General features: G+C 43.9%; 1 protein-coding gene across 6 annotated transcripts in view; it reads left to right on the top strand.

Moving 5' to 3' along the window:
• CADM1 (cell adhesion molecule 1) overlaps positions 1–26,658 on the top strand; it is a 158,015-nt gene extending 131,357 nt beyond the window's left edge. For 2 of the 6 annotated variants that reach the window (XM_085209101.1, XM_085209100.1), the window contains 2 exons: positions 23,512–23,643; positions 24,208–26,658. In XM_085209101.1, coding sequence (XP_085065227.1) covers positions 23,512–23,643; positions 24,208–24,326 — 251 coding nt within the window. In that variant the 3' untranslated portion in view covers positions 24,327–26,658. Of the gene's footprint in view, positions 1–9,110; positions 9,144–14,805; positions 14,860–16,729; positions 16,811–23,511; positions 23,644–24,207 lie in introns of all 6 variants that reach the window. The other 4 variants (XM_085209095.1, XM_085209096.1, XM_085209097.1 and 1 more) reach the window with 4 other exon arrangements.
• The last annotated feature ends 428 nt before the right edge of the window (positions 26,659–27,086 follow it).

Raw genomic sequence — 27,086 nt, 5'->3', positions numbered from 1 at the left:
GATTTGCATCTCCATTTTTGTTTTCCCTGATGCTTTCTATTTCAACTGCTGCTTTTGCTTTTGCTTTTTTATTTATTTGTTTCTTGAGGTAGAAGTGACAAGCAGAAGGTGAGAATGGGCCGTTGAGTAGCGAATGGCATAACTTTAATTGTTGCTGTAAACCCTCCCCTTTGTAAATACCTTTGCATTTATCTGCTTTGATGACTTTGACTCTAACAGTGCTGTTCAGGGCATCTTGTGGCTTTTTTTTTTTTTCCTTCCTGAGGTTTTTACAACCAAATCAGGCTCCACTAGCATGGACAAGCAAGTCTTCCAATGTGCCTTAATACGCACTTTCTGTGCGCTGTCTTTCATATATCATTGTGTTGTCTGGACTTTGCCATTTTCTGTCTTCCTCTTTCCAGGTGGTTATTAATAATCCCAAACTCCAGCACCCAAGGTTCGGATGCTTGAGGACGCTTTCCCATTTTATGTTGTAGTCACTTTATTTCAGTTCTCTGTTTTTAATCTCTTAACCGATTTTCGTTTCAGAATAGGCTTCAAACTTTACTATTTCAAAGTCTCCCTAAAAGCCCTTTGCAGAGAAAACTTGGTCCAGTGTGTCTCAGTGCAAACCAACACGCGTTCAGTTTTCTTTTGTTTTGCAGTAATTTGTGAATTATAGAAGGCTAAAAGGAAGAATCTGTCCTGATGCTTGATTGACCCCATTATGTTTATGTCAGTGCCTGCTAACATTAACCATTGTCCTTTTCCCTGGAACTGAATTACAATCAGCCTGTCATTTCAGGGATCACCTGAGGACTGTAACAGTGCATGCCAACCTCACCTGCAATTTCAAACTCTGTAGCAGTGGTTGTTAATAATAAACAGCAGTGTTGCTGCTCGCTCTTCTGCTGTAATCACTGCCTTAAAATGTGAGGAAATTCCATTTTCTCTTTGAATAATTCTCCCTCTTTCTTCTCTAGCCTCCTTCCCCATCTAATGTTTCTCATCCAGCATTCAAACCTTAGCCCTCCTAACATAAACTGAGCTCGCGGTCCTTCTTCAGACATGTGAGGATCGCGGGATTTTCTCAGCCCTTGAGGAGCTGCCAGCACGATGCTCCCTGTGCTATGGGGTGAGTTGTCACCGCCTCACATCTCCCAGCCATCAGACAACCTGGACACGTGCCTCCGTGGAGGCTGAAGCCTCTCTGACCCTGTCGAGCTTAGCAGCGTGGGTTCTGGTTCCCAAAAAGAATTGGCTCCATGTTAACCATGGTCTTTCAGGAAGGGAGGGCCTTCGGATATGACATTTCCCAGCTGTTCCTCCTGAGTAACTTTCCATCAGAACAATTTCCCCAAACCCACTCAGCACTACCCCTTATGAGGTTGTTCTGCTGTAAGGAAGTGTGACTCAATGGAGCAGTGCTGCGGTGTGTGCTAGGGCTCATTGGCTGCCAGTGCTTTGTTTCCTTCACAAGCAGAATTGTGGAAATGCTGTGGTGTCAGGAACACGACTGCCCTATGCTTTGCTCACATCCTTATTTTCAATGGTAGAGAATGTAAGAGTTTGCTGTCCTCCCACTTACAAAAGCCAGACAGGTTTCCATTGCCTCTTTGATGCATTTCTGTACTAGTGACTGTACATACTGTCCATGTCCCTGTCCTTTGCAGCAGAGTTGGAGTAGATGACCTTTTAAGTCCCTTCCAACTCAAAAGATTCTACGATTCTATGCTGAGAATGCTAGAAATGTAATGAAAGTGCAATATAGCTCACTGATACCAACAGTTCTTCCTAACAAGAATCATAGAATCACCAAACTTGGAAAGGACCCCCAAGAGCATCCAGCCCAACCATCCACCTACCACCAGTATTTCCCACAAGCCATATCCCTTAGTACCACATCTACACGTTTCTTGAAGAAACTGATGAGATTTCTATATTATTTCTGACATAGAACCTTCCTGACGTGGATCTTCACGTGTTCTGCCCACGTGGGTTGCTTTTCTCACAAAGAAGAGCTAAGGTTTGGCCTCACTTCTTTGTGCATAAACGTGCATATGTATGTTTTCTGTATGTGTGTTAACCAAGTGGCATGTCTATGTGTGCACCCCAGGAAAGTAGGTGATCCTGGATAGACTTCTGCCTCTTCATGAGTCCAGAACCAGGTAGTAGGAAACCATGGAAATGAACTTTTTGCACTTGAACAGTGATTTTGGGGGGGAAAAAAAATAATAATAAATCAGGTCAAATTAACATAATCTTTAGAATTACATAGCATAGCAGTGTTGAAACACTTTTTAAAGCCTCAAGAGACAACTGATAACTTAATTCCCATCGTCACCAAAATGTCGAAAGATTCGTCTGCTGTGGCACAGTGGCTTTGTTAGCAGGAAGGAGTGTGTCTGGTTTCCACCTGCAGGCAGTAGGTGCAAGCAGTCTTCCAGCCAAGCTGCAAGCATTTCCTTAGGGCGAGGAAGATTTCCAATCTGTTCTTTTTCACCATTTTCCCCTTATTTCTGGTATATTTCTGGCCTAGCCTGTGTCCCCTGAAACCACAGAGTACAAAGAGTTTTTTGGTCTAATCAAAACAGAAAAGAGGGAGGCAGGGGGTGGAAGAAGAGAGGCCTTTCTGCATCCAAAGCTCGTGTTTGTAGGCGAGCTGCCCATAGAACGTTTTCATGGAGTTATTCTTTTTGAGTTATTGGAGATAACCTGTTCTGGGTTCATTTTTCCCTGCTGAAGCTATCTAACAGAACAATCTCAAAGGGCTGCATTTGCTACTCCGCATGCATGGTAAGTTACTCATTTTGAGCAGCTTCCAACGACAGGCATCTTTTGTACTTGCTTACATACAGTATTTCTAGTCGAGCTGTGTTCAGACATGACAGGGAAATGCAATTCTGCCTCAAAGAGTTTATCTTTGAGTGATGATAGACACTGCTCAGCAAATACGAGCCGGAGCAGCAGATACAGCAAACAGGAGAGGACAGGTATTGCAGAGTGTAGGTATGTGGTGTAATGTGGTCGTTATTCCCCAGCCCTGGGGTTCAGTTCAGCTCCCTGCTGTGCCCAGAATCCCTCCCCAGCCCCCTGAGGTCCCTGTGTAGAGCACGGGGTCCATTTAGCAGCTGCTCCTGCTGGACAAATCAAAATCCCATCTCAGCACTGCTGTAGACTTGACCTGCAAAGGCATGCTGAGCTGATAAAGTGGTTTTACAGCATGGAGGTTTGGGGGGAAGATCACAGCTAAACTTTGCAAAGCTAACATACTTCTTTTTTCCAGGAGAAAGGAAAGCAGAACAGTGGTGAAGTTTCCAAAACAGCACGACCTTTAAAGCTTTTCCTCTGCCACTGTTGCTTTGCTTCAGTGTAGGTGCTTGAAAAGATTTCTTGTGTGACAGTTTGATCTTTTTAGTATATCCTCCAACTGCATTGATATTCTGACCATCCTTTGGTGTTTCAGCTGTTATCGCTGGCAGGCCCTTTTTTTTTATCAGTTCAAATTGTCCTTGTGGCTTTGTTCATTAAGATGTACAATATGATACTGCAGAGCAAACTGCATAATTTGAATTACCCCTACATCGTTACTTGAAATGCTGGTATTGGACAGCTGTTGTTTCCTGGGAGATAAAGGTTCTTAATAATAGCAAAGCCCTCATCTTTGGGCAGTACGTAGAATGGATGCTTCAGCTTGCTATTTCCAGCATTGTTTTGCTGCCTTCTGGACTTGCTTAGCACACGCACCTCCATAGCCCAGGATCTACAGAATTACCTGTACATACAAATTTGCTTTTACCACACTTTGTCTGCACGTAGATCTTGCAGGTGTCTTGGCAACTGTTTCACTGGAGACCTGGGGGTGCAACACACGCACGGCACCGCTGTTTCAAGCCTTGCACTGGGTGCTGCTGATGCTGCAAAACCCCGGCTGTCCACCTTGCAACAGTGCCAAGCTGGCAGGTTTCACAATTATTACCTGTCCATAGTGCAGTGTAAAACACTGTGTTAAAGCAAAATCCCTTAGAATGAACAGGAAGGTGCTGGCTGAGTTCCCCCTTCTCCCTGAGGGGCCGTGCATTGCCCCATGGCTGTGAATGGGGGCAGAGGTTGCTTTGTCCCTGCTGGGCAAGAACTGCGGAGATGCCAGCTCTGTATGGTCCATGCAAAACAGGTGGTTTTGTCCCATTTCAGTGACCTAAGAAATAATAATATGTAGATATCTCAAAATATTAAGAGGGAAACGACACGATGCGTTTTCACACCATGCGGTCACATGCACAAAACCTCCCTAAAATGTGGAACAGGCCGATTTAATCCTCAGCAGAAGTTGTTTTTTTTGTTCTTTCTGGTTATCGTTGGCTGCGTGGAAAAACTGCTGCTGGGTAGGATTTATTCCAACAGCAATCCGAAAAGAGGGTGGGTGGGAAGGATGCAAGAAGTCACTCTTTGCACCAATTACCTTGCAGTGGGGGAAGGTGAAGAGGCAACGTGGGGATTCCCGAAGTACCCACGCACTTCTCAGGCTTGGTACCTCATCAGGTATGGTTGCTTGTCTTGGTTCTTGGTGGAGGTGTTTGCACAGCCTCTGTGTGGCTGCAGCAGCAATCTGCACACAGGCACTTGCAGTTCCCAAAGAACCGGTGCTGGCCTTCCCCCACAGTGGTGTCTGGGTGTGGTTTTCCCTTACGCTGCATTGAGGGATGGAAATAAGAACCAAACCCTTGTAGGTCTTGGTGGAAGGCGTGCAAAGGCGTAGTCTGAGCTGCAGCACTAATTTAGGAGTATTTTTGTTCTTGTCACACACAGCTTCCATACAGATTGTGATTATTTTTGTGAAACATCTGGTCTGCAAATCAAACTGTCTCTGGGGTGCATTGCAACATGCCCGTGCACAAATGCTTTCAGCACGAGCTGAAATTGCTTTACAGAGACTCTTCATATAGGATCGTAACACAAAGTAGGTTTTCATCCATCCTTCAGAGGAGTGCTGGAGATGGGAAGGATCGCAGTGGGTTTGCACATGGGGGATGATCTGGGGCTCCTTTTGCCCCTCACCATCCCACCGTGTAACTGAACTACAGTGTGGCTGTTAGCATTTAACAGGGGTTGGATATCATTCAGAAGGTTTGCATAGGTTGGTTTGTTTTTACTTGCCTTAAAGCTCTGAAACGAAGCAGGAATCTTGTGATACTGCTGTGAAAACGGGAACGTGGAAAAATCCGTGCTTGTCCTGGACACTCAGTGTGAAACAGCATAGAGGATGAGCGCTCTGCAAGTGGGTGCTCAGACTGCATTTGGTTAAGGAATCAATTTAAAAAGCACTGCACTGAGTGGGTCCCTGTAATTATTAATGCCTCTTGAAGTTTTTTAATGAGAGTTCTGTATGAAAGATGCATTCTGCCATTATTTTGGGTAGGTGCTGCTGGGATGCTCTTTGCAATAGCAGCGTGCTTTTAAGCTCCAGTGTGAGGCTGTAGCACTATGGTTTGCACAGAAGAAAGCAAATAAGCCTTCAAGTATTGTGAATTCAATTTTGCTACCAGGATTTTAATTTCCCTCATTGTGTTGGAGGCTGTGGACTAATTATGGGCTGGTTGAAAGGGCCCAGTCTGTCACACTCAGTGAACAGTTGTAAGTTGGAGAGAATCCATTTGAAAAAATGAGAAGGCATAACAGTGGAGCTCATAACTCAACTAAATGTTGCCCAGATGCCTTCATGCAGTGATTTTATGAACGTGTGCATCTCTATGTGTGTGTGTGCGGCTGCACAGCCCTTAACAAAGTGGTGAGTGCCTAAAAGTTGGGCTATGCTTGAGTGTTCTTATTTGGCAGATGACGCCATCCGTATCACAGCACAATGTATGTTACTGTCTTCATTCACTCAGGGTCTGGTCGTGGTGGAATCTGTTCTTAGTGCCAATACTAAAAAGAGGTCGTTAAGAAGAGAAACGCAGAGCTTTGCGGAGGCCCACAGTTCCTTTCTTGGGTTCCCTGTCTAATTATGAATCAGTCCTCTAATGAATTTCTGTACAGGCAGACTTTAAAGGACCGTTCCGATGTTTTTACTCCTCATATAGCAAATTTTGTTGAGTCTTCCTGGTAGAAATCAGGAAAGGAAGCCTTGTCCATCTTTACCTTAAGGTGAAAAGTGCCTAAATGGATGGAGCCTCTTTGTCTCTCTGCTTTTCTTCATCCTCTCCGCTTTGCTTTGCCACGTCTTCTAAAGCAGCCCTCGTGCAGCACCAGCTCATTTGAAATGATAAGCATCACCTTTGTGCAGTTCACACCTGTCACTCGGGGCTGGCTTTGCTAAACCTCAGCAAAGTCAGAATCGCACCGCATCCGTTGTTGTCACTCCATGTCGGAGGAGGAGAGGGGAGATGGTTTTTTATCCACGGTGTGGGGCAGAAGTCTGATCTGCAGAGGTCTGTATGTCTGGTCTGGCACATAAAGATGGCTATTCTTGAAAATGGAGTAACAGCAAATGGCACATAACTTGAATTTGACAAAGTTGGTCTCAGGTTAGCCTATCTGTCTTAAAATTCAGGGCTGTCTTAGAAGCAGCACTGCAGGGTCTGGAATGTTCCTTCTCACATAAGGCAGAGCAGCGGTGGAGCTTGGCGCACGCACAGATTTGTGTGTATTCATTAATTTCATACCAAAGCAACAATGACAATTTTTCTCTCCTTTGCAATGCAACCCCTGTAGTGGTGTGTGTGTGTTGGGGGGTATTTGCTTTGTTTTAACGTGAGATTATTCCTTTGGAGCACTGTGTATGTGCAGTCCTTCTTAAAGAAGACTCTGGGATTGAAATGGACTTCAGACAACTCATGCTAAACTTTATCTGGTCTGTGTTCCCTATTGCAATCATCCAAACCATTTGCTAATCATAACTTTGTCATTCCAGCTGCAGCCAACATCTTGTTTGACTTGGATATTTGTTCGCACTTACAACTGCTTGAGAACTTTATTTTTTGTAACCTGTTGGTCTCTGTCCCCAGATGGGGAAGCGAGATGCACTGTCCACCTTGCACTCTTTCTTGACTAATATCTCTTCCAGCACGTGAACACAAGTTTGCTTTCAGCAGATTTTCTATTAAGTGTAAAAACTGACGTAACCTTTTTGTTTCAGGAAGACAGTAAATTGAGACTATTTATAGATGCCAAGATGCTATCTCAGGAATTAATACTCAGTTTTATAATCCTTTCTAAACGCAACTTCCCCCTTCACCTTCACCACCATTTTCCCCTTCACCATTTGCTTGGTTAAAATGAGGCATTATTTGGGGATTGCAACTCGAAAACAAGGAAGAATCCCACTCTTGTTCTCATCTGTGCTTTGGAAGGCTTCCCTTGCAGCCTCCACCAGAGTTCCCAGCAGGAGAACAAGTGCTAGCATATTTAAGTGTGTGTTAGATTTGATTGCCAAGATGAGAACAGTCTATGTTGGCAGTGGAAACAGGCTAATGACAGCTTGATAATCTGTTATGCAAATCTTGGTGTAGTTTGTTAAATTGTGCAGGGTTTATTTGTTTTGCTTTGATAATTAAAGCATGTAGACCTTGTATCTATGAGCATTGTGTATACCTTGTATGATTCTTGTCCTCATTGGTGCTTCAGAAAACCAGACTAGGGCTGTCCTCAGCTAAATTAAAAAAGGAATGAGTCCTCATTTTTCCACTGCTGCTTCTGAATGTGCAGGAAGGCTGCCCTTCCCAGGGTTCTCCAGACAGCATGTTAATTAGGGGAAATGCCGATGTGAATTGTCCACTGTTGGTGCAAAACTGAACTTCCAGGCTAGTTCACAGAAACACAAGTGGTAGAGTGCTTCTCTACGTGATTTTATTCATTTAAACGTTGCCTGCATCAAACCAAGTGGAGTCCTGTGAAGCCCCATCTTTGCTGTGGATGACCACATCTGGGTTTTACTGTTGGCTTGGTAGGTATTTGCAAAGTTCTGAAGAATCATCCCTTTAAAGCAAGCAGCCATCAGGTCTGTCTGTGTACGTTCCATCAAAGAAGAGGAGAATTTGTAGGACTAGATGAAAATTGAGCTACAAGGTAACTAAGTAAGCCAGGACTCCAGATAACGTGACTGAAATGTGATTTAGACCCAGTGGTATCTGAAATAAGGGCACTGTCAGGATGGAGTTCTCTAGAAAAACCTCTGAATTTGGGTCAGTCTCTAAAATTGCACATTTCAAACACCTATGAAGGGATGAAACCCAGTTGGCAAGGTAGCACTTCCAAGACATTTCCCATGACTTGCAGTGTCAGTGGAGTAAAGTAAGCTTCAGACTAACAGACACCAAAAAGCTTAAATATATTATAGCATAATAATCTGTTAACCACAGTAAAAATGATCATTGCAGGTTGTGACCCAGTAAAAGTCAACTCCAGACATCAGGATGTGTTTCACAGTGCAGGAGTGGATGCTATCTACCTGCACTCGCCCATTCCGGGACAGCATGCTTTGCACTGAAAGGATGCTGCATCTGATCAGTGTAGCCAATGCAAAAAGGCCATGTACCCGTGTAGTGTGCTATGAGATTCTTTTTGTTTGCCAGCTGTAAATATGGCCTGGACTCAGGGGTTTTAGGATGCTTGGAAGTGCCCTGCATCGGGTGGAGGAGGAGAAGAAACTGAAACATTCCCTGCCCCGACCAGGTGGTGGGTGCCCAGACTTGGAGGCTGGAGGGGGGATTTTGGGGCAGGCAACGTTTGAATGCATATAATCTGCATTCCAAGTTTTAACTCTGTGTGCTGCTCCTGAGCTTCTGTTTTGGTACTTACCAACAGAAGAGTTGGTGTTGGTGTTCTCCCCATCTCATGTTCCCCTGACTTTGCAACCACCAGTAATTGTTCTGGCAAGGTCCTGGAAAAAAAAAAATAAGACAAATTTACTGTTTTCCTCAGGCTCATAGCTTTTGAACTCGAGGCATGTCTTCTAAACAGTGCAACTCACTTCAAATGCTTTTTGCCTTTCATTTTATTATTGCTTGTCACGCAATGTTCTTTGAAAGCTTGCTCATATATTATCTGTTCCATTTTTTCCATTTTCCCTTTTTTTGCATGCTGTTCCTCCTGTTTCTTCCCTTCCTCCAATCCTCTGTTCCCGTGTGTAGACACAACGGCGACGACAGAACCAGCAGTTCACGGTTGGTATCACATTCCTGTTTATCTTATTTCTCAGCACTGCTGAGTGGCAAGACAAGCCTGGGAAGGGGAAGGAAAAAAAAAAAAAGAAAAGGAAAATGCAGTCTTCAAGGGAAAACCACATTTCGAGTGAACTGATCTCATAAATATCACATCGTTTTTAAGGCTTGAAAGTCTGTCTAGTCTTGTCATTTCAGTTGTGAGTTTCATAACCAGTTGTCCCGGTTCCGGGCCAGCACTGGCTCCCAAACGCAGTAGAAATGACACACGTGGAAGAGGAGCACAGAGGGAGCAAGTGACCTTTTTTCAGTACTCTTGATTACTGAGGTCATCGTTTTGAACTTTAAAATGAAACCTGGCTTGAGAAAATAGGAACTGAAATTATTTTTTTAAGCCACGCGTGAAATTTTCAGCGTTTTTCTTCTATTTCAAGTCCATAAGAAACGGCCTCCAGGAGCTGCACCCAAGCCGAGCACCGTGCTTGGTGTTCTGCGGGTGCTCGGCAGCTGAGCCCCTCACCTCAGAGATCAGGAGGGAAGTTTTCGTTATTACACTGCAGAAGGAGATTTTACAAACAAATAGCAACACTTTCTTATCAGCATAGCAGTCTAGCAAACTAACCCTTCTCATCTGCTCAGGGAAGTCTAGCTAACAGCTTGACAGCTTCCTTAGCTTCCTACATTTTCAAAGTAAGCCTAAACAGTCACTTCAGACTGAAAGTTGAGCATACAGTTTTTTGGCACAAACTCGCTTTTCAGCTGAAGAATCAAAACCTCTGACGATTTTAATTGACTGAACCATATTTGTGTTTGCTGTTTTCTTAACGTTCGTAAATCGACTGTTCCTGTTGCTGACGTGAAATGGTGGAAGCCAAAAGTCTGTGGTGCTGAACAACTTTATCTTCTTGCCTCCTCCCAACAAGGCACATCTTGGGCACTGTTGTGTGGATGGAGGATTGAGTAGAGCTGAGTTTAAGTAGTGATCGTAGTGATGCTCCATATCAAATTGAGGGAAAAGCAGTTTTTGTTCCAAATAGCTTGCCTACATGGATGCATTTTTCCACCTTATATAAAAATCAAAAGCATTCAGGCTTACTTCTGTTTTCTGTACGTTGCTGATCTCCCAGTTGTGTTTAATGTTGGGATTCAACATCATGAGTTTGTAGCTACAGCCGTGGAAGTCATAGCAAGGTAATAGGAGTCCCAAGTGACATCTCATCACGTGCTACCCTAAGGCCCATGAAAGTCAGATGAAGGCAAAACGTTAATCACCCCATCATTACCCTTGGGGAAAAGCCTTCAAGGCTTTTGGAGGCATTGAAAAAGACAATGAATATGGTTTAATTAAGTAACAGCTTAAAAAAAGAACTTGGTAGTTCTTGGTAATTGATGATAAAATACGAATAAAATTGCAGGAAAACACAGATTAACCATTTGCCACTTTTCATGTAGGTGGGACTCTTTTCCACAACAATAGAAATTAATGGTGGCTGATGTACGTAAGCACTCAATAAATGTTACTTCATTGACTCTTCTGCCCTTGGGGCTGTGCAGTGGGTTTTGCCATCAGCTTTTGGCCATCACTATGCAGTGAGCACAGACCCAGCGTGGGGCAGGGGCTGTCAGAGCAGGGTGCTCCCCACCAGAGTGACCACCTGGTTCTTAAGCACAAATCCTGGTGGCTTTCATCTCTTATTTGTCATAGCCATACAAATAATGCTTTTTGTTCGAGGAAGGGCTCTGAGTGTTACAACCTCTACGAGGGAGGACTGCTTCTGTATAAGACTGACAACTGAAATGACAAGCAACCCGAAGCAAGTTAGCTCTGGCAAACTTTTCTGCCTTAAAAATCTAACCTGTTTTGTACTAAACTTCACTGCCTTTGCCCTCTTGGGTTCTTTTCCTGCGAAGACTCTGGGATTTCTTTCCAAGCTTGTGTTGCTGGAGTGTGTATGGGTATACCAGGTGTTTATGTACGTTGGCCATTTGTTCTTACCAATGTCCAATCGGAGTGAGCATGTATGTGAATGACTAGAAATGCATGGGCATGAACTAAAGCCAAATGGATTTTCTCCAAAAACTATTTCAAATGAATTGGGGGAAGAAAAAAATAATCAGCAACAACAACAAAAAGTCCAACAACCAAACCCAGAAAGATTGATAGCAAAGAAAATGAAACGTAAGGCTAGTATGGAACCAGCACAATACTTCAATCTGGGAAAGGAATTTTGAGTCGTTTCATTTTTTGGAGTGTATCCTAGAGGACTGGGGGGAAAAGGAGTCCTGTATGTGTATGCATGTGAAAGCGGTAGCAAAACCCCTGCCATTCCTGTTCTCTGATGGAATGGAGTTAACAGCAGCAATGCATGAGTGACTTAAAAGCACGAACATTGTTAACTCTTTTTCTGTTTGAAAATGAGAGCTTAACTGTAAATTTTCTGATGCACTTTCTCCTTTCTCTGCACTGTTCATTGCCAGAACTCCAATAACAGCATGGTCATGGCCGGCAGGAAGGCTTGTGCTTCTGCTGCACTGCACTACACGGGGTTACTGAGCGTAAACCCTCCTTCCCTTCTCTTTTGCACTTCACGTGTCAGGGTGCCAGTGGGCTGACGCACCGGCGCACCACGAATTCGCAGCTCCCAGCCTACATGCAGGCAAATCGAGGGCAGGCATTGGTGTGGCAGTAGCTCTGGAAGTCTGCCAGCCCTGAATTTGGAAAATCAGTTCTTGCTTGTTTGGTTTTTTTTTTTTCACGTTCCCTTTCTTCCTTCCTGTCCCGCTCCCCTCCAAAGGTCCTAATGCAAATTTGCTGCTTCCCAGATGTGATTCCTCCTTTGCAGGCTGTGGAGCTCAGCCCTCTGAGGTTGCTGCCCTCTTTTGTGCGAGATTCCCCAGCTCTCTTTTTGCCTCCTGTACCAGTAGAGTGCCTACAAACAGCCATGACCTCGTACACCATGTTCTTTTGCTACAGCAAAAGTAACACACGTTGCATTTTTTCCCCTCGAGTTTTGACCCCGTCCTATTATAGGCAAAGAGCTTTAATGAACTTCTTTGTGATTTTTGAAGAATGCAGCCAGTGCCCATTGCAGTGCTGTGCTCCCTGTGTGCATGGCAGGTACTGGGGCACCTGTGTGTGCTGCACCCAGAGCACACGCTGAACGTCTGCAGAAACTAATTAATGAGGAGATAGGGTGAAAAAAAGTCTCTCCTGAAGCAGGCAGAGCACGAAGTCTGGAGTGTAGAGTAGCATTGTGGAAAGATCCCAGATGTGAGTGAGGTGTGGCAAGAAAACACATTGTCCAAAATAGAGCAGATAAGTTATTTTCTGAGATGAAAATACTTCCCTGAAGGCCCGTATGAATTTTTGGTTTTAGCAAGATTTTGAATAGGAATATTTAACAATGCTGTGTTAAGCTCCTGTTGCTTTTTCCACTTATGCTCAGTCTCTGAAATGAGTTTGGCTTGTCTGAAGCTGCAGCCAAAAGCTCAGCCATGCCAGAGCTCTCCTCAGTTTGCACATCTTGCCAAATTAAACAGCGTACAAGGAAAAAATAAGGCCCCAGTGCTTTCTGCGTGAGCGTTATCGAGCAGCTCTGGCTGTCCAACCCCCTTTTTTTGCCTTCCTTTTTAAAAATGCCCTACTTAAAAGTGCAACTGAGAGTAAATAGGTTTCTAAATACAGACCTAATCCTTGGGGCAATTGAATAAAACATCACAAAGATCCACGCGCATGTTAAGATTCCTCTTCAGTCTCGTAGAATTCTCCACATGAAACAGAATCTGGAATTGGTTATTTACAGTTTGATACAAAGGAGAACTTAGATTTTGCTTAAAAATCAGAGGTACCCTGTGAAGAAGGACAAAGCATTGCGTTCTCAATAAGCCTGCCAAAAAATGTCCATTTAATTGGCCTGACGCCTGCACCAGGCTGCAGGAGGTACAGCCCAGCTCTCAGGTTGCACCTTTTTCAGACGTGTTCTTCATCAGGAAAGTCTGTCTAAAAGAAGCTGCAGCGGATGCCAAGTGCGTCCTGATCAGAAGAGGAAATAAAGGACTTTAATCGTGGATGTGAAAGTTTTAAGGAGGAAAATCAAGAAGTGATTTACCACAGGTCTGAAATCCCTCATGGAGCATTTTAATGCCGTTTGGTGGCAGTTTCAGGTGCAGGTAGAAACCGAACTGCCAAATGTTTACGTCTTCTTTTGCTTCATTAAAAATGGAACATTGCCCTTGTTTTTTCATTACAGAGGAAACGTAGTTCCCTGTAAGCGAGAGGGAAGAATACAGGAGCAGTTCTGAAGGGAGGAGAGCCAAATGGCTCTTGCTCAGAACACAGGTTTGCGTGTCCAGTGCTGCTGTGCTCCACTCTGATTATTTTTATAGATTACAGTAAAAGCAGGTGGCTCCCTGGAATTCAGCAGCGTTGCAAAACCGAGTTTCTTGCCATTAATCTGAGCGGCTTCCCTCTTTAGAAGATCATTCAGCCTATAGCTTCAAGATGACATACTTTAAACTCTATTGCTAAAGAAGGATGTCTTTTTTAATGAACTATACGTATTGCTTGTAGCTTTCCTACAGGGCACAAGCGTGCACATTGAGTGTACAATATCAACACCTTTGTTATTTTACAAAGAAGCCTTTGCCCTGCAAAAATCCATCTTGAGCCACTGTTGCTCTCTCCTCCCCCACGTGTAAGAAAGAGATGGGGATGGGGGATTGCTGTTCCTCCAGGCTCCAAAGCCCTTGGAAACACCTCCAGCATTTTCCAGGAGTATATTAAGGCTCCACGAGGTGTTTGCCTTGCTCTTGAACAAGGTTTACCCCATACCACAAATAAAACCAGAACTCAAAGCAGCACCCATTAGCGTTCACTGGACCCATTTTGCAGAACATGGATGAGCACGGAGCACATGTCAAGGCACCCAGTGGTTGTTGAGAGCTCACCCACCTTCTGCTGTGTTCAGTCTCACCAAACACATCAGGGTTTGGTCAGCCTTCAAGCTCATGCTGGAATTGTTCCGGTGCTGATAGTTTGTGGTCACAAGAGTTTGTCTTGATCAGCTTTGGGGATAGATGCTTTTTTTCCCCCCAGAAATGCATTAAAACTGGGAGACTAAAATATTTTTGTCCTTTTTTTTTTTTTTTTTTTTTAACAGAAGGTACAGCCTGCAGTCTGCATCTACGATGCCTTTCAGTATTGAAATGTGCTCCACGATATTCTTGAATTTATAAATTTCCGTGCTTGTCAACATTGCCCAAACCCACTGAATTTCAGTGGAAAATTGGAAGAAAAATTGACATCAAAACGTTTACGTAACTCAAATCAAACCAGAATTAATTGGGAAACTGCCCCTATTTGATGAGTCAAAGGCTGAGTCTGGGGGTTTCTGCATGCTGTTATGAATGAGTGACTTTGGTTCACCTCCATGTTCCATGTGTTAACAGTGTAGACTGAGGAATGTTTCTGCCAGTCTGTCAGTAATAAAGTAAATTATTGGAATCCCGAAATACAAGTTACTTACTCTGCTCAGACCAGCAGAAGATGGCAAGTGATTGACTCATTTGTTTCCCCCCCCCAAGAAATTCACCCTCAGTTCTTAAGTGTGTTGTTTATTGTCACTTGAGGAATACAAAGAAAAATGAGTTTGTTTTTGCTTGTAAGGCTTTACTCAGTTGCCAAATTCCGCAGAGGAGCTGGACTATGGGGATCTCTCAGGTAAGGGCTAGCACCTAGGTAAAGCACTGCTGTTCTACGCTAGATACCGGTTCCACGTTGATTTCTGCGTCTTGGCCATTTTGCATTGTATAGTCGCTGTGGTGTAGCAATTAATGGCACACGGAGTCCCACAGATCAGAAGCACGCTGTTGCCTGTTGGGTTTTCCCTCCCTGTTTTTTGGCATTGGCACCATTTTGTGCAAGGAGTGAAAAGGGGATGGGAGGAACACGGGGTCACCTTTCGGGCTGGCTGCCAGGCGCGCTGCCCTCTGTGGCATGCAGGAGCTTTTTGAATGCTAATTTGGAGGCCTGTTGAGTTGGAATTTAATGTTTGGAAAACACTCAACTCTGCCGTAATGTGTGAAGCTGTCTTTGCAAAGTGCAGCCTGCGCTAAATGGAGGCTGCCCGCTCATTTCTTGGAAGGGGAGTGTCAGCTTGGGAATCAAAAGGAGGTCCTCATTTTATCGGCAAAGACGAAGCCAACAATTCAAACCTTTTCTTTTTAACCCACAGGCAACTGAAAGCTGCGTGGATGCATCTTTATAGTTGATCCTTGCAAATTCTTAACGAATAAGCAAAAGCATTCTCAGTGGGTGACCTGGGGCAGTGGGTGTATACAAAATGAGCACCATAGCACAGTCTGAACCTCTGATCTCCACGGTTTGGCAGGCTCTCCTCTGGGAAGCAGTGGAGCACGGAAAGCACCGGTGCCTGGTCCCCATCCCAGCAGGTCTCTACCATGAGGTGCACCGGTGGGCTTTGGTCCACCACTGTGTTGTTCTGCAGTTTAAAAACCTAACGCTGGGTACCAAAACCCTGAGACCTCAGTCTTTTTCCATAAAATGCTTTTCTTGAATGAAACTAACAGCTTCTCTTCCTGTAAGCCACTATAAGGATGCTTTGGCCAAGAGGTTAGAAATGATTGATTAACTCGATATGTATTCTAACACCTGAGCAATACTAATAATTATTATTGCAGGCCTGGGCCAGATCTCATAGGTAAGAAGCACTAGGTGTCTGTTAAATATCACTGTGTGGGTGGAAAATAACTGTTTTGCTCTGATACTCCTTTTTTTTTTCTTTTTTTTTTTCTTCTTTTTTTTTTTTCTTTAAAGAAAACACGTATTTTGGTGAACGAACAGAAGGATGGGAATTAATTCCACAAAGGAATTGCTCAGAATGGGTGTCTGCTAGGAGCACTGCCTCCCCTTGGCAGCAGCACAAGTTGGGTCCGCGCTGCCTGGCTCCGCCGTACCCTCACTGTGCCCTCATTCACTCGTGCGCTCGCTTTGAGTGACACATCCACTTTTCTCAGAGAGCTGTGGATGTGTTGACTGCTGATACACTTCATATTTTTGTTCTTTTTGTCAATTTGAAATTTAAGTCCATATTTCCCACGGGCTTCCCACAACGCAGCGCGAGCAGCAAAGCAGGTGAGCGAGCACCTTTGTGCGCTAACAGACACCCATTTTGGAGCATCAGTTTTGACTGCTGATGGTTTTTTCCCCCAAGAATTTTGGGTTTTTTTCGCTTGTTGCAATCTTAAGTTATCTGTGTACAACCAAAGGATGGCTCTCCCAAGTCAAACATACCAATATTTCTGGAAAACAGAGCAGCAGCCCTGCACTGCTTGCTGCTCTGACCAAGCCTCTGCCCTCCATCACATAACTCATGCCCAGATTCCCAAGAAACTGACATAGGATCCTGTTTTGGATTGGTGGCTGCAGCTCAGAGGGCAGCACAGGTGAGTGCTGAGCCGAAGCCCATCCCGCAGAGGTGCGTGCTCAGCCCGCCGGGCTGTTGAAATGTGGTATAAACTGAATGTGCTGCTCCCGCTGCGGTGTTTGCTCAGTGTGCTGTTCGTTTCAGGTACTGGCGTCCTGCTAAATGCTTCAACGGAGGCTCTGCCAACTGTACAAATAAGTAATGCATCTATTGCCTTGCATCCAGGTAGCTAGTTCCCAGTGCCGCGTTCACTTCTGTGTGTGTCTGTGCCTCTCAGAGCTGTGCTCCTAACGTAGGATGTACGGGACAGAGGCTTTTGTCTCACACTTCCGCAGCACAGATTGACTTCTGATTCTACTGCAGCGTTTTTCCAGCCCCGTAGTGTTACAGAGACAATTCCTGCAGTGCTGTGAGTGACGAGTCCAAACTGCTTTGTGTTGGTGTGTGTATATACATACGCACGCACATAAATATATATGCTGCTGCGTGTGATAATTGCAATAATCCAGTTAATCTAATTCCGTACATCTGTATTTTCGAGCCCCTCAGGTGCATTATGGTCTTCTTGTTTGTCTCAGCAGTGTTGATACACGTCTTGTAAAACACTGAACAATCAAGAAAGACCCGTGTAGCCTTTACATCTGGTTTGATTAACTAATCAAAACCTGATTAGCACCTTTGTTCAAGGGGTTGCTGATTAATCAATTACTATTGATTGTAAGTGTCGCTCCATTTTCTAGCGGAGGGAAGTCTGAAGAAACAACCAATAAACATTGAGCAGCTGTCATAGTGATTAAATTTATTAAAACAAAATGCATTCTTTTTTATGAAGCGAGCTTAAAATGGGTCACTGAAGAGGAGCTTATTGATTGAAGAAGGATGAACTCCTTGAATTTCTCCAGCTTAAATTAGACCAAATTCAATTACGATACGACGAACAGGTTGACACTACTCTTTAACAGTCCATCAATAAATTAGAGTAGGGGTAGGAGCAGCACACTTAATGCTGGACTATAGCAATGAATAATATTATTGCTCATCCTGCTGTGCAGGCAGTGATTACTGTCTCTCAGCTGGTAGATGAGCACTGATGATTATTTTCCAGTGGTTCTGAACTGAAGACACCCTGTTCTCCCTGCTCTGCCCACCAACGCTGCCCCACGTTTTAGTGATGTTCCTTGATGCCAAAAACGTGGTTCTCTGAAAGGATTCACCAGCCATTTGTCAAAAGAGCAGCCAGTGGGAAAATGTCAGCACCAACCTGGCTTCTTACCTCTTAGGAAAGGGGAATAGTTGGTTCATCCAGCAATGTAAGGTCATTGCACCTCACACTCGTGACCATGAGGGAAGTGTGGAAACTTGCATCATTTTGGTGTTCTAACTGCATAATAGGCAAAACTTTAACGAGAGGAAAAAAAGATTGATGAGTTGGGAACTCTTGAAAGAAGTGGATTTAGGTTTTCTCTTCCCTATCATGATGCATTTGTTGCATCTGGGAAGCAGGGTAGCTGTCAGTGGAGCTGCTGTGTGTATGCATACTTGTGTGCACACAAATTAAACCCATGTTCTCTAGTGTCCTTGAAATTAATTTTCACCAAGAAATGAAAGAGAAATTTTTGTGTGAGTGCAGGAGTAAGCCTAAGTATGCCAGAATTCCTATCTGTGCTACGTGCTTGTGAAAAGAGCTCCATCCGTTTTCTGCTTTAATAGCACAAATGGCTGCAGAAAAAAGTTCAGAGCTGTTCACATGTCACAAAGTGAATCTGTAGATCAGAACTCAGCCAGAACGGGATAAGGAAGTGATGGAGTGTCTGTCCCTGGAGGTGTTTAAGGAAGGGGTAGGTGCAGTACTGGGGGACATGGTGTAGTGGGCAGCGGTGGATGGTTGGACCGGATGACCTTAGAAGTCTTTTCCAGCCTTTGTGATTCCATGATGGGTTATATCTCCTAAAGCTTTGGTTATTTCATGCTTGGTATTTAAAGAAATGGAGGCTTAATCAGAAGCAGTGCTGGAGCATGTGGGTAAAACAGTGAGCTATGCTGCTCAGGGTAACAGCAATACCAGAAAGTGAGGACTGGCCTTAAGTCGCTCTGGAGTTTTTCAGCTAAATAAAATGATTTGTTCCTAATAGCTCTGAAGCTTTTAACTCAGATGTGATTGATATGTAATTAAAAAACAGCTAGTAAAGTCAGTCAGGTCCAATCTGGTCCTTTCTTTTAATCTTGAGATGCTATCACTTAAAAAGAAGAGCTGGTGTGTACATACATATATGCGTATATGTGTGTATATATAAATATGTATATCTCAAAGCCTCATTAAAACCAGAATTGATTGCAGCCTATTTATTGAGTAGCTGGGAGGAGAAAAGCTTTCCATAAGCTAAACCTTGCTGTAAGAGCTTGACCCACATTATGAGGATATTACTATTAAAATCTGCCAGCTTTTTTTTTTTTTCCATGCTCCCGAGGCTGCAGTAAGTGATCTATTTTTAAACAATTACTATGCAAAAACGTTAAGAGAATTTGAGATTATTATTAACACTTATTTAAAAAAAATAATAAAAAAAAAAACCCACCAACCGTAAGTCACAGAACGAAGATTCGTCAGGCTTAAAATAGGGATCTCAGCTGAGAATATTCATGTGAGAAATAATCAACGTCAACGTCTCCTATGGGTTCCTCGTTACCACTTCCCTGAGTCACTTTCCATGCTCAGATATTGGGGCTGACGAGTGTCAGTTTTGCCACCTGCATGGGTTTGTCCTCAGGCCAGGAGGAAAGTGAGCAGAGCACCTTGGGTGTGCTGCCAAGTGCTGGATGCTTGCTTAGGCTCTGTATATTTAATGCTAAGGGAGTTAGTATGGAGTGGAGTAGGAACCGGTCACAAAACGTCTTTCTTTGTGTAGTGTTTGAACAATTTACACTTTCTGTTTAAAGGAAAACTTCAGGATGCTCGTTGGGAGCACTGTCATTTATTGTTGTCAATTAACTTGGTTAAAATAATGAACAGAATCTCATTTAAAAGCTCCCAAAGTTTATCGGCCGCAATTTTAAATAGGACTACAGTGCTCTCTGCTGCTGTATGCTGTGCTGCATCTCATGCTGAGAAGTTCAGTGCTGCGTTAGGTAAAAATATGTCATACCCTTAATGCAGGGGACAGTCGTCCTCTTCTCAACACAGTAGTTTAAAACAAAAAAAAATTGATTTTTTTTCCTGCATATATTGACTTACTGTAAGCAGACGGTGCCATTATCACTGCAGTTTTCCTTTAAGGTGCTTTGATATTATTCGCCCTATTAGGATCACATCAAAGCACCACCCTCTGAAATGGGGTCCAGCTGAGGTGCAACGTAGCTGTGGAGTAGCAGAATAGTTGTGCATGTTGTCCCCAACATGCAGCAGTGTCTCTGTGCTGGCTCCTTCCATCCCTCCCTGCATCCCTCCCCCCTTCCACCCTAAGAAAACACAAGCAAAACAGAAAACAAGCCATCGTAGAAACGTTCTGACTATTGGATTTAAAGGCCAGCGTGCTCCAATATATATTAACATCTTAATGGGAAAGCTCTGCATGTATACATTTACTACTCTCTGACAAGAGGGAATTAAATGTCAGAAGGATTTGTAGCATCTATAATTGAATTGGTGCTGAGAAAAGCAAATCTTAAGGAAGAATAACATATTAGGATTAGCAAATAATGTGGCATTTTGTCAGTTCCTGCCATCTCGTCTGTTCCCTCTTCAGTAATAAAGTTGTGATTTCTTTTTTTAATCATAGATATGAAGCAGGAATAGCTTTTGTGAATTGGAGACAGCATTTTAAAGCAGATTCCGGTTTTTAAGGTCAAGTTTGTCTTTCTTGGCACAAATTTGGGGAATGATTCCCCGCTCCGAAGTCTCAACACTTTATTACCAAGGAAATAATGAGTGGCATCCATCAGCGATGCTCATTCAATATGAAATAATCCGCAACCTGGGATTATTTCTGCTGGGCAGCACCCCGAAGTAAAGGCAGTGGGAACCCCTGTGAGCCCCAGAGGATGCAGACTGATGAATTTCTACTGCCTTGTTCCTTCTTTCCTGTTTAAAAAGGAGAAACAATTTGGCGAGAGGGCTTCCGCTTTGAAAAATCTGATTTTTGTGCTATTTTAATTTGCAAGTGGTTCCTTCAGAGAGCAAATCGATGCATCGTAGGAAGGACAGGAAGAGGAGTTAATTCCAGTAAGTGCAGGGGTTGTAGTGCTTCTAAATGCGGAGTGTTTATTTTTAAACAGAGCTCCTGCCTGTTTTGTCCAGCACATTCGCAATTAGAAGAGCTATTCCTTGGGTAATTAATATGAAAATATAAATATATCTTTAAAGTCAGAAGTGCACCATCAGCGGCTGCACGGTTGGGTATCACATGGTTTGCAGCCACTGTGGGGTTGGGTACATCCTTCAGACCTAAGCTTGATGAAGAAGGTATTTAGCCATGTACCTAACAGAATGATTCTTGTCTGAAGCTGCAGTGGCCCCAGAACACCCCAGGCTCTGGTTTTCCCTGGTTGCTGTTGCAGCAGCATCCCTGCCCAAGTGGGGTGGTCTGCTTGCCATGGTGCTGCACCACCCCAGGCATCATTCCCATCAGCGAGCAGGGATAGCCTGCTTCTTGCCAAAGCAGCAAATGCTGGGAAGTGTTCACGACACAGTTTGTTCCTACTGAAGATGATTTTTTTTTTTTTTTTTTTTTTAAAAGGAAGAAAAAATGTCCTTTTTTAGAGGCAGTTTGTTCTGGCAGCTTGCCACAGCAAGTAGAAATCCTTCCATCGTGGCTCCAGGATGTGCACCATGTTTTTAAATGCTTATTGTTATTTGTCTTCACCAGAAAGCTGGGAAACATTGACCTCAAAGGCAGCACTTCCCCTTGGACACGGAGCTGCTGACAGTTCAAGATGTGTTAATTCTCACAGAGCTGTGCACAGGGCTTTTCCACCAAAAAAAGTCTATTCTGGGTTGTTTCACAATTAAGTTTTATCCTTTGAGTGCACTTTGGTGTTACAGTGTAAGAGAGAATTTTTGTGTTTGGGTTCTTTGGGTCTCATTTTTATTCTGATGGCGAATGCCTGTGCAATAACTTGCCCGTGGTACATGTTCCCTTTGCTGAACCCCAGGCTTTAACATGCATCCTGGCTTGCTCCTCCCACTGCTCAGTGACCCGGTTTGGGTTATGTGGAAGCAAAAGCCTTATGGTTTACAGCGGTGTCTTTTTTGTCCCGTTGAGTTGAGCTCATTAGGCGAGTCACTGGAAGGGGTTCTCCCTTTGTGATGCTCGTGGGCCGTTCTTTGTTTTATCCCCCAACGGGCACCAGAGCTTGGCAGCATCAAACCATTGCGTGTGCCAAAGCTGCTGCTTCGAAAAGTTGAAGAAATACTCCAGGGTTTTTTCTTAAATTGTTTTAATTAAAGCGTGCTATACAGCGCTCCCAGTCACGAGTTATTTACTTGCATCCCTTAGTGCTTCATCTTAGAACAGAATTGGAAATATCGATAGAAAGCGTAAATCCTGGGCTCCTGCTTGAGAGCATTGTATCAGGTTTCAGCTCAAAAGAGCACCATTACCTTTAGCTGTCACGGATCTGTACGCTTGATCGATAAACTTCAAATATTATTAGAGGTGGAGGCTTCAGAGATTTGCTCTGTTCTTTGGAGAGAGACCGGGATAAATCTTTCTTAAAAATTGACTTGAATTTGCACTCTCAGTCTTCCTGGTAAAATGCATTTCTCTTAGGTGCCTGGGCAGCTGCACGCAGGGCAGATTTATAGGCCATGTGCTTCTTGTAGTGAAAGATCTAAATGGTAAATCCTTCACATATGACTTCACAAATCATGTAAAGTTAAAAGATTTTTACCGTTTCTGTTGCTGCTGTGCTTAAATTGTAAGGTATGGCCAGTAAATCATTTTAATGGAGGTGTCGCGCTTGACTCAATAAAAAAAAAAAAGAGAGACAATGGTTTAGCTTCTATTCCAAAATGTTAATGTATTAATCAACGGGAGAATAATTGTTTTTTACTACGTTATAAATCTCAGTTGCCATTAGAATTGCAGCGAGGGTTGATGTAGCCGCGTTCTTAAATTAAAATTGTTTACACTGCTATACATTCATTTTACACGGCCATAGCTCATTCCGGGTTCATTTTGGAGTTGTTCCTCCGCCAAATAAGTCATTCCTCTCCCGGTGATGGCATCCTAAGGGAGAGATGCTTATAAAAGAAAACTAATTGCATGGTGAGGAGTTAAATAAATAAAATAAAGCAGTTGGAGGCGATGCACAATTATTGCTCACTATCTGCTTTTGAAGAGGTTTTTATAGTCGGGATTAAGAGTTTTGTGTCTCCGGACGTCATGAGCTGTAATGAACAGAAAAGGTCATGCTTAATTATGTAATTTTGAGTTCTTGTTGGGGGAGATGATGGCTGTAGATGCATTTACAGAGCTCGGTTGATTGTTTCTTTTTGGGCTGATGTTTAAGTGTTTTCACCGGGGCACTTGTTAATGATGTCTTTCCAGAGCTAACGATTCATACTGCCATATTGTACTGCTACTTGCTGTGCCCTCTGCCCCTAAGGAAGATTGGAATTTGGGGAGTATCCTAGGGGAACCTCCAAAAACTCGTGCCCACCAATGATTCCACATCTCTTCTCTTCCTTTCCCTGTCCCAGCTGTCCACCAGTAGTGGTAGTGCTGCTGCTTGTAGCGGGAGGCACCTGGCGAGGTATCGGCCAGATCAGTTCACCCTGAACTCATCTGTCTGGATAGCTCCACGCTTTATCCCTTCTCCTTTGGAAAGCAGAAAGGTGGCTTTTCCAAACCGGAGGGCGGCTGCAACCAAAACCTTCACGTTGTGTCGTAGTAAGTCCCCAATTCTTACTGCTCTTCTAATCTCAACAGATTCTCGTGCAGGTGAGGAAGGGGCAATAAGGAGCGTGGACCATGCAGTCGTCGGTGGTGTCGTGGCCGTGGTTGTATTTGCCATGCTTTGCCTGCTCATCATTTTAGGGCGATATTTTGCAAGACATAAAGGTAAGACAAAGACTGCAACTGGAAAATGAACGGACTTGGCACGTGCTTCAGCTCCCGCGTGGTGTTTTGGCTCTCTGGGTGCTTTAGAAGAGCATCTCTTCTCTTTTAAACGAGGAAAGTTGTGGCAGGCGACCAGTGTGCTGTGCTGAGTGTGCTCGGTACACAAGTTAGAGCTGAAATTTGGAGGTCTGGCTACAAAACCTCATTGACCTGAGGTGGTGCCTATGTGCCAGGTGGTTTTTTTGTAATGTGATGGGTCTGTGAGGCCGAGCCCACGTGCGGTGCTGTGACCACTCCAGCCCCTGTGTTCGCACCGAACGATTTATGTTTACCAGCTTCACTGAGAGCATTTGGAAAAGCTTCCAAGTGTTGGAAGCAAAAAGAAGTTGCGCACTGGGGTGTCTCAGGCAGGACTGTGGAAACCTCTGCTCCGTGTGCTGGGGTTACTGGTGCTCTGGGACTTGCTCTCGGGCTCTTCCTTTCTGGTGGTGTTGATTGCCCATCCTGCTCGTGGCTTTGTTGCTAACTCTTGCCGTGTCACACAGCGTACCGCTTCCTTTGCAGGTACATATTTCACTCATGAAGCCAAAGGAGCTGACGATGCAGCCGACGCAGACACAGCTATCATCAATGCAGAAGGAGGACAAAACAACTCCGAAGAAAAGAAAGAGTACTTCATCTAGAACAGCCTTGGTTTCAATGAGGTGTCCAACCGTGGACGGTTACTGGCCCTATTTAAACGCTAAAGAGACAGTGATATTGGAAGTTGCAACCAGCTTGTGTCTTTTTTAAAGAGAAACGCAAATGGGTGGAGAGCTGTGAGACTGGGAGGGTCTGGGATTTGCTGTGTAAAAATATTCTTCGTAAAGTACACTCTGCTGTTCGACACCTCAGTTCGTTTGGGTTTTGTTTTTTTGGCCAAGTCCGGCTTGGGTTTAGTTTAGTGAAGTCATTTGCAGAAGATTCTGTGCCTTGTTTTATTTCTGTTTGTTTGGGTTTGGGAGGAGGCTGGGAAGAAGAGGGGCTTCTGTGCGTTAGTTCCCTTCGGGTTTCTGTGGCTCTTTGTTTCCCCTTTGGTCCTCTGTTTCTGGAGTTGCCTGCTGGGACCCCTTGGAATAGGTTGGTTTCTTTCAAGGTGTTTTTTCCTTCTTTTTATCTTCACTGTTTTCTGTTGGAAACTCGGTTTCATCGGAGGAGAACCAGCACATTTTAGATTTCATAGTTTGCAATTCGCTGTACCCATATTCCATTTTCTCTATTGTCGTAAAGGCTTGGATAAACAAACAAACGAGAACCTGTTTGTGGCTGCCCGTGTTCCAAATGCTTTAGATTGATGGAGACTAGAAAATAGCCCGCAACTCAGAAAAGGTGCTGCCCGTCCGCGGTGCATCCATCCGCACCCAGGCTCTGCTCCCAGCCAGGTGCCCTGCAGCCCCCAGCGGCTCTGGAGTGCAGGATCTGCCCCACAAAGGGTTTAGGGCAGGATTTCTGCTCGGATAATGTTGCAAACTGCTCTCTGTCCTGACTTCTCCCCGATTTGCTAGCACAGGAAAAGCCCTCCCAGAGTGCCAAAGGCTGCGAGTGTGCAGCTCTGTGGTTCTGTCCCCCTCCATTGGTGTGGTGCTTGGAAGGCATCAGGGTGGGTGTGGGGTTGGATGCTCATCCCACTAGGATGGCCCATGTGTCTCTAACCCCAAAGCCATCACTGCGTCCCACACCATGTCAGGTCCGAGCCCCGGGGCGGCTGGACAGGTACAACTGCCTTTTATTTTATTTTATTTTGATTCTGATGGATAAAAAGTGGAAATTTGCGTGAAAAAAATTACAGTGCTAACTGACTTATTAAAGCCATAGGTAAAAAGGAGAATTTAGGTAGATTATAGATTGGTGACAGATAGCAAATCGCAACGAGAAGGCGCTATGGGAATCCTACCTGAATTTGGTGAATTACCTTGGATGTAGAGAGGTACTTTTTTTTTTTTTACTGTGTTTATGTGGAACGTGTATGCTGATTTATTTAAGGGTAACATTAATCTTAGCATCAGGTGTTTTTTTTTTTAGGGGGCCGGGGGGGGTCATCTTTCTGTGTGTTTTTTTTGTTGTTGTTTGTTTGTTTGTTTTTAATTGTTTTTGGCAGAACCATTGTAACGCAGGATCTGTTGGGAATGGGATGGCATGAAAACAAACAAGTCCGTTCCGTAGTAGTCGGTCTTTTCCCTTAATACAAGAAGAAGAAACTCACAGGAATAGCTTTTTTTTTTTTTTTTCCTCCTGAGCAAACTTTGTCGAGCGCAGCTCTTTTCTGAGCCTTCAGCACCATTGCCAAACCACACCATGGTGAGAAGCATTCAGCATGTAGAGTTCGGGGGGGGGGGCTTTTTTACTCGTCGGTCACAGAATTGGCATCCTGTTTTTGGACAGCCCATCTTTGTTTTGGAAGTGTACAGTAGTGCAGTGTTACCGATGTAACTTTGACTTAAAATGTTGACATGTCTCAGGTTCATGTGTTTTGATTGGTGTTTTCCGTCTCAGGTAGATTGCAACAATTTCGGCCCCACACATTGGAAAAAGAAAAAACAGAATGATAATAATAATAATAATAAAAAAACAGGAAATTACGAATTTTAGTTGTATATTGGTTTATGTATTTTTTCTTCAGTATACAGTGCACTGTTTGAAATGTATTGTTGAGTATTACTTTGTACAGCTTTAGGTCATTAGGATTTTTAAGTGTGAAGAAAGAACAAACACGTTTAAAGGAGAATTACAAATGAAGGAAGCGTGACTGATGCTAAACAGCCTTGTTCTTTATTCACCCAGCCTTTTTATTTTTTCCCCTTAGGCCAGTTCTGTTTTAAGGTGTCCATGGAAGATGTTACAATGTAAGAAAAATACATATCCATCTGTTCCCATTCACATTTTGTATCGGTTCATGTATACCATTTTTACAAAGAAAAAAAAGTACTATAAAATATCTGTCTTCTTAATAAAAAAAAAATTAATGTTACAAAACTACCTTTGCCTCTCATCCTGCACTCTTTGCTGCTCAGCAGGTAGCAGACAGAGCTCTGCATTGCAGTGGGAAGGGAAGGTTGGTGCTGGTAAATTAGGTCTGATTTTTGGGTGGTCTTGCACAGAGCCAGGACTCTCTGAACCTTATGTGTCCCTTCCTGGTTGGGATAGTCTATGATTCTGTATCACCTGTTTTTAGGATTTGGGGCTCCTGCGTGCCTTTGTTGATGCTGCCTTCCAGTATCTCCTGCCAGTCTGAGAAGGGAGCCTTGTTCTCTAGGTTGGCTCCGTTGGGAAATCTCTGATGCATTTTCTCAGGCTGCTGAATCCACAAGAGCAGTGCTGCAGCTCAGCTCCCCTCTGGGAGGGGACCAACATTCCTGGCTGGAGAGCCATAGAGGTCAGTGCAGTGCTTTGCCTTCTCCCAGCAC

This window comes from Meleagris gallopavo, chromosome 26 (genome assembly GCF_905368555.1).
Source record: "Meleagris gallopavo chromosome 26, MGAL_WU_HG_1.1, whole genome shotgun sequence".
Lineage (NCBI taxonomy): Eukaryota > Metazoa > Chordata > Aves > Galliformes > Phasianidae > Meleagris > Meleagris gallopavo.
Note: the sequence above shows the minus strand (reverse complement) of the source record. Positions and strands in the feature narration are given on the sequence as shown.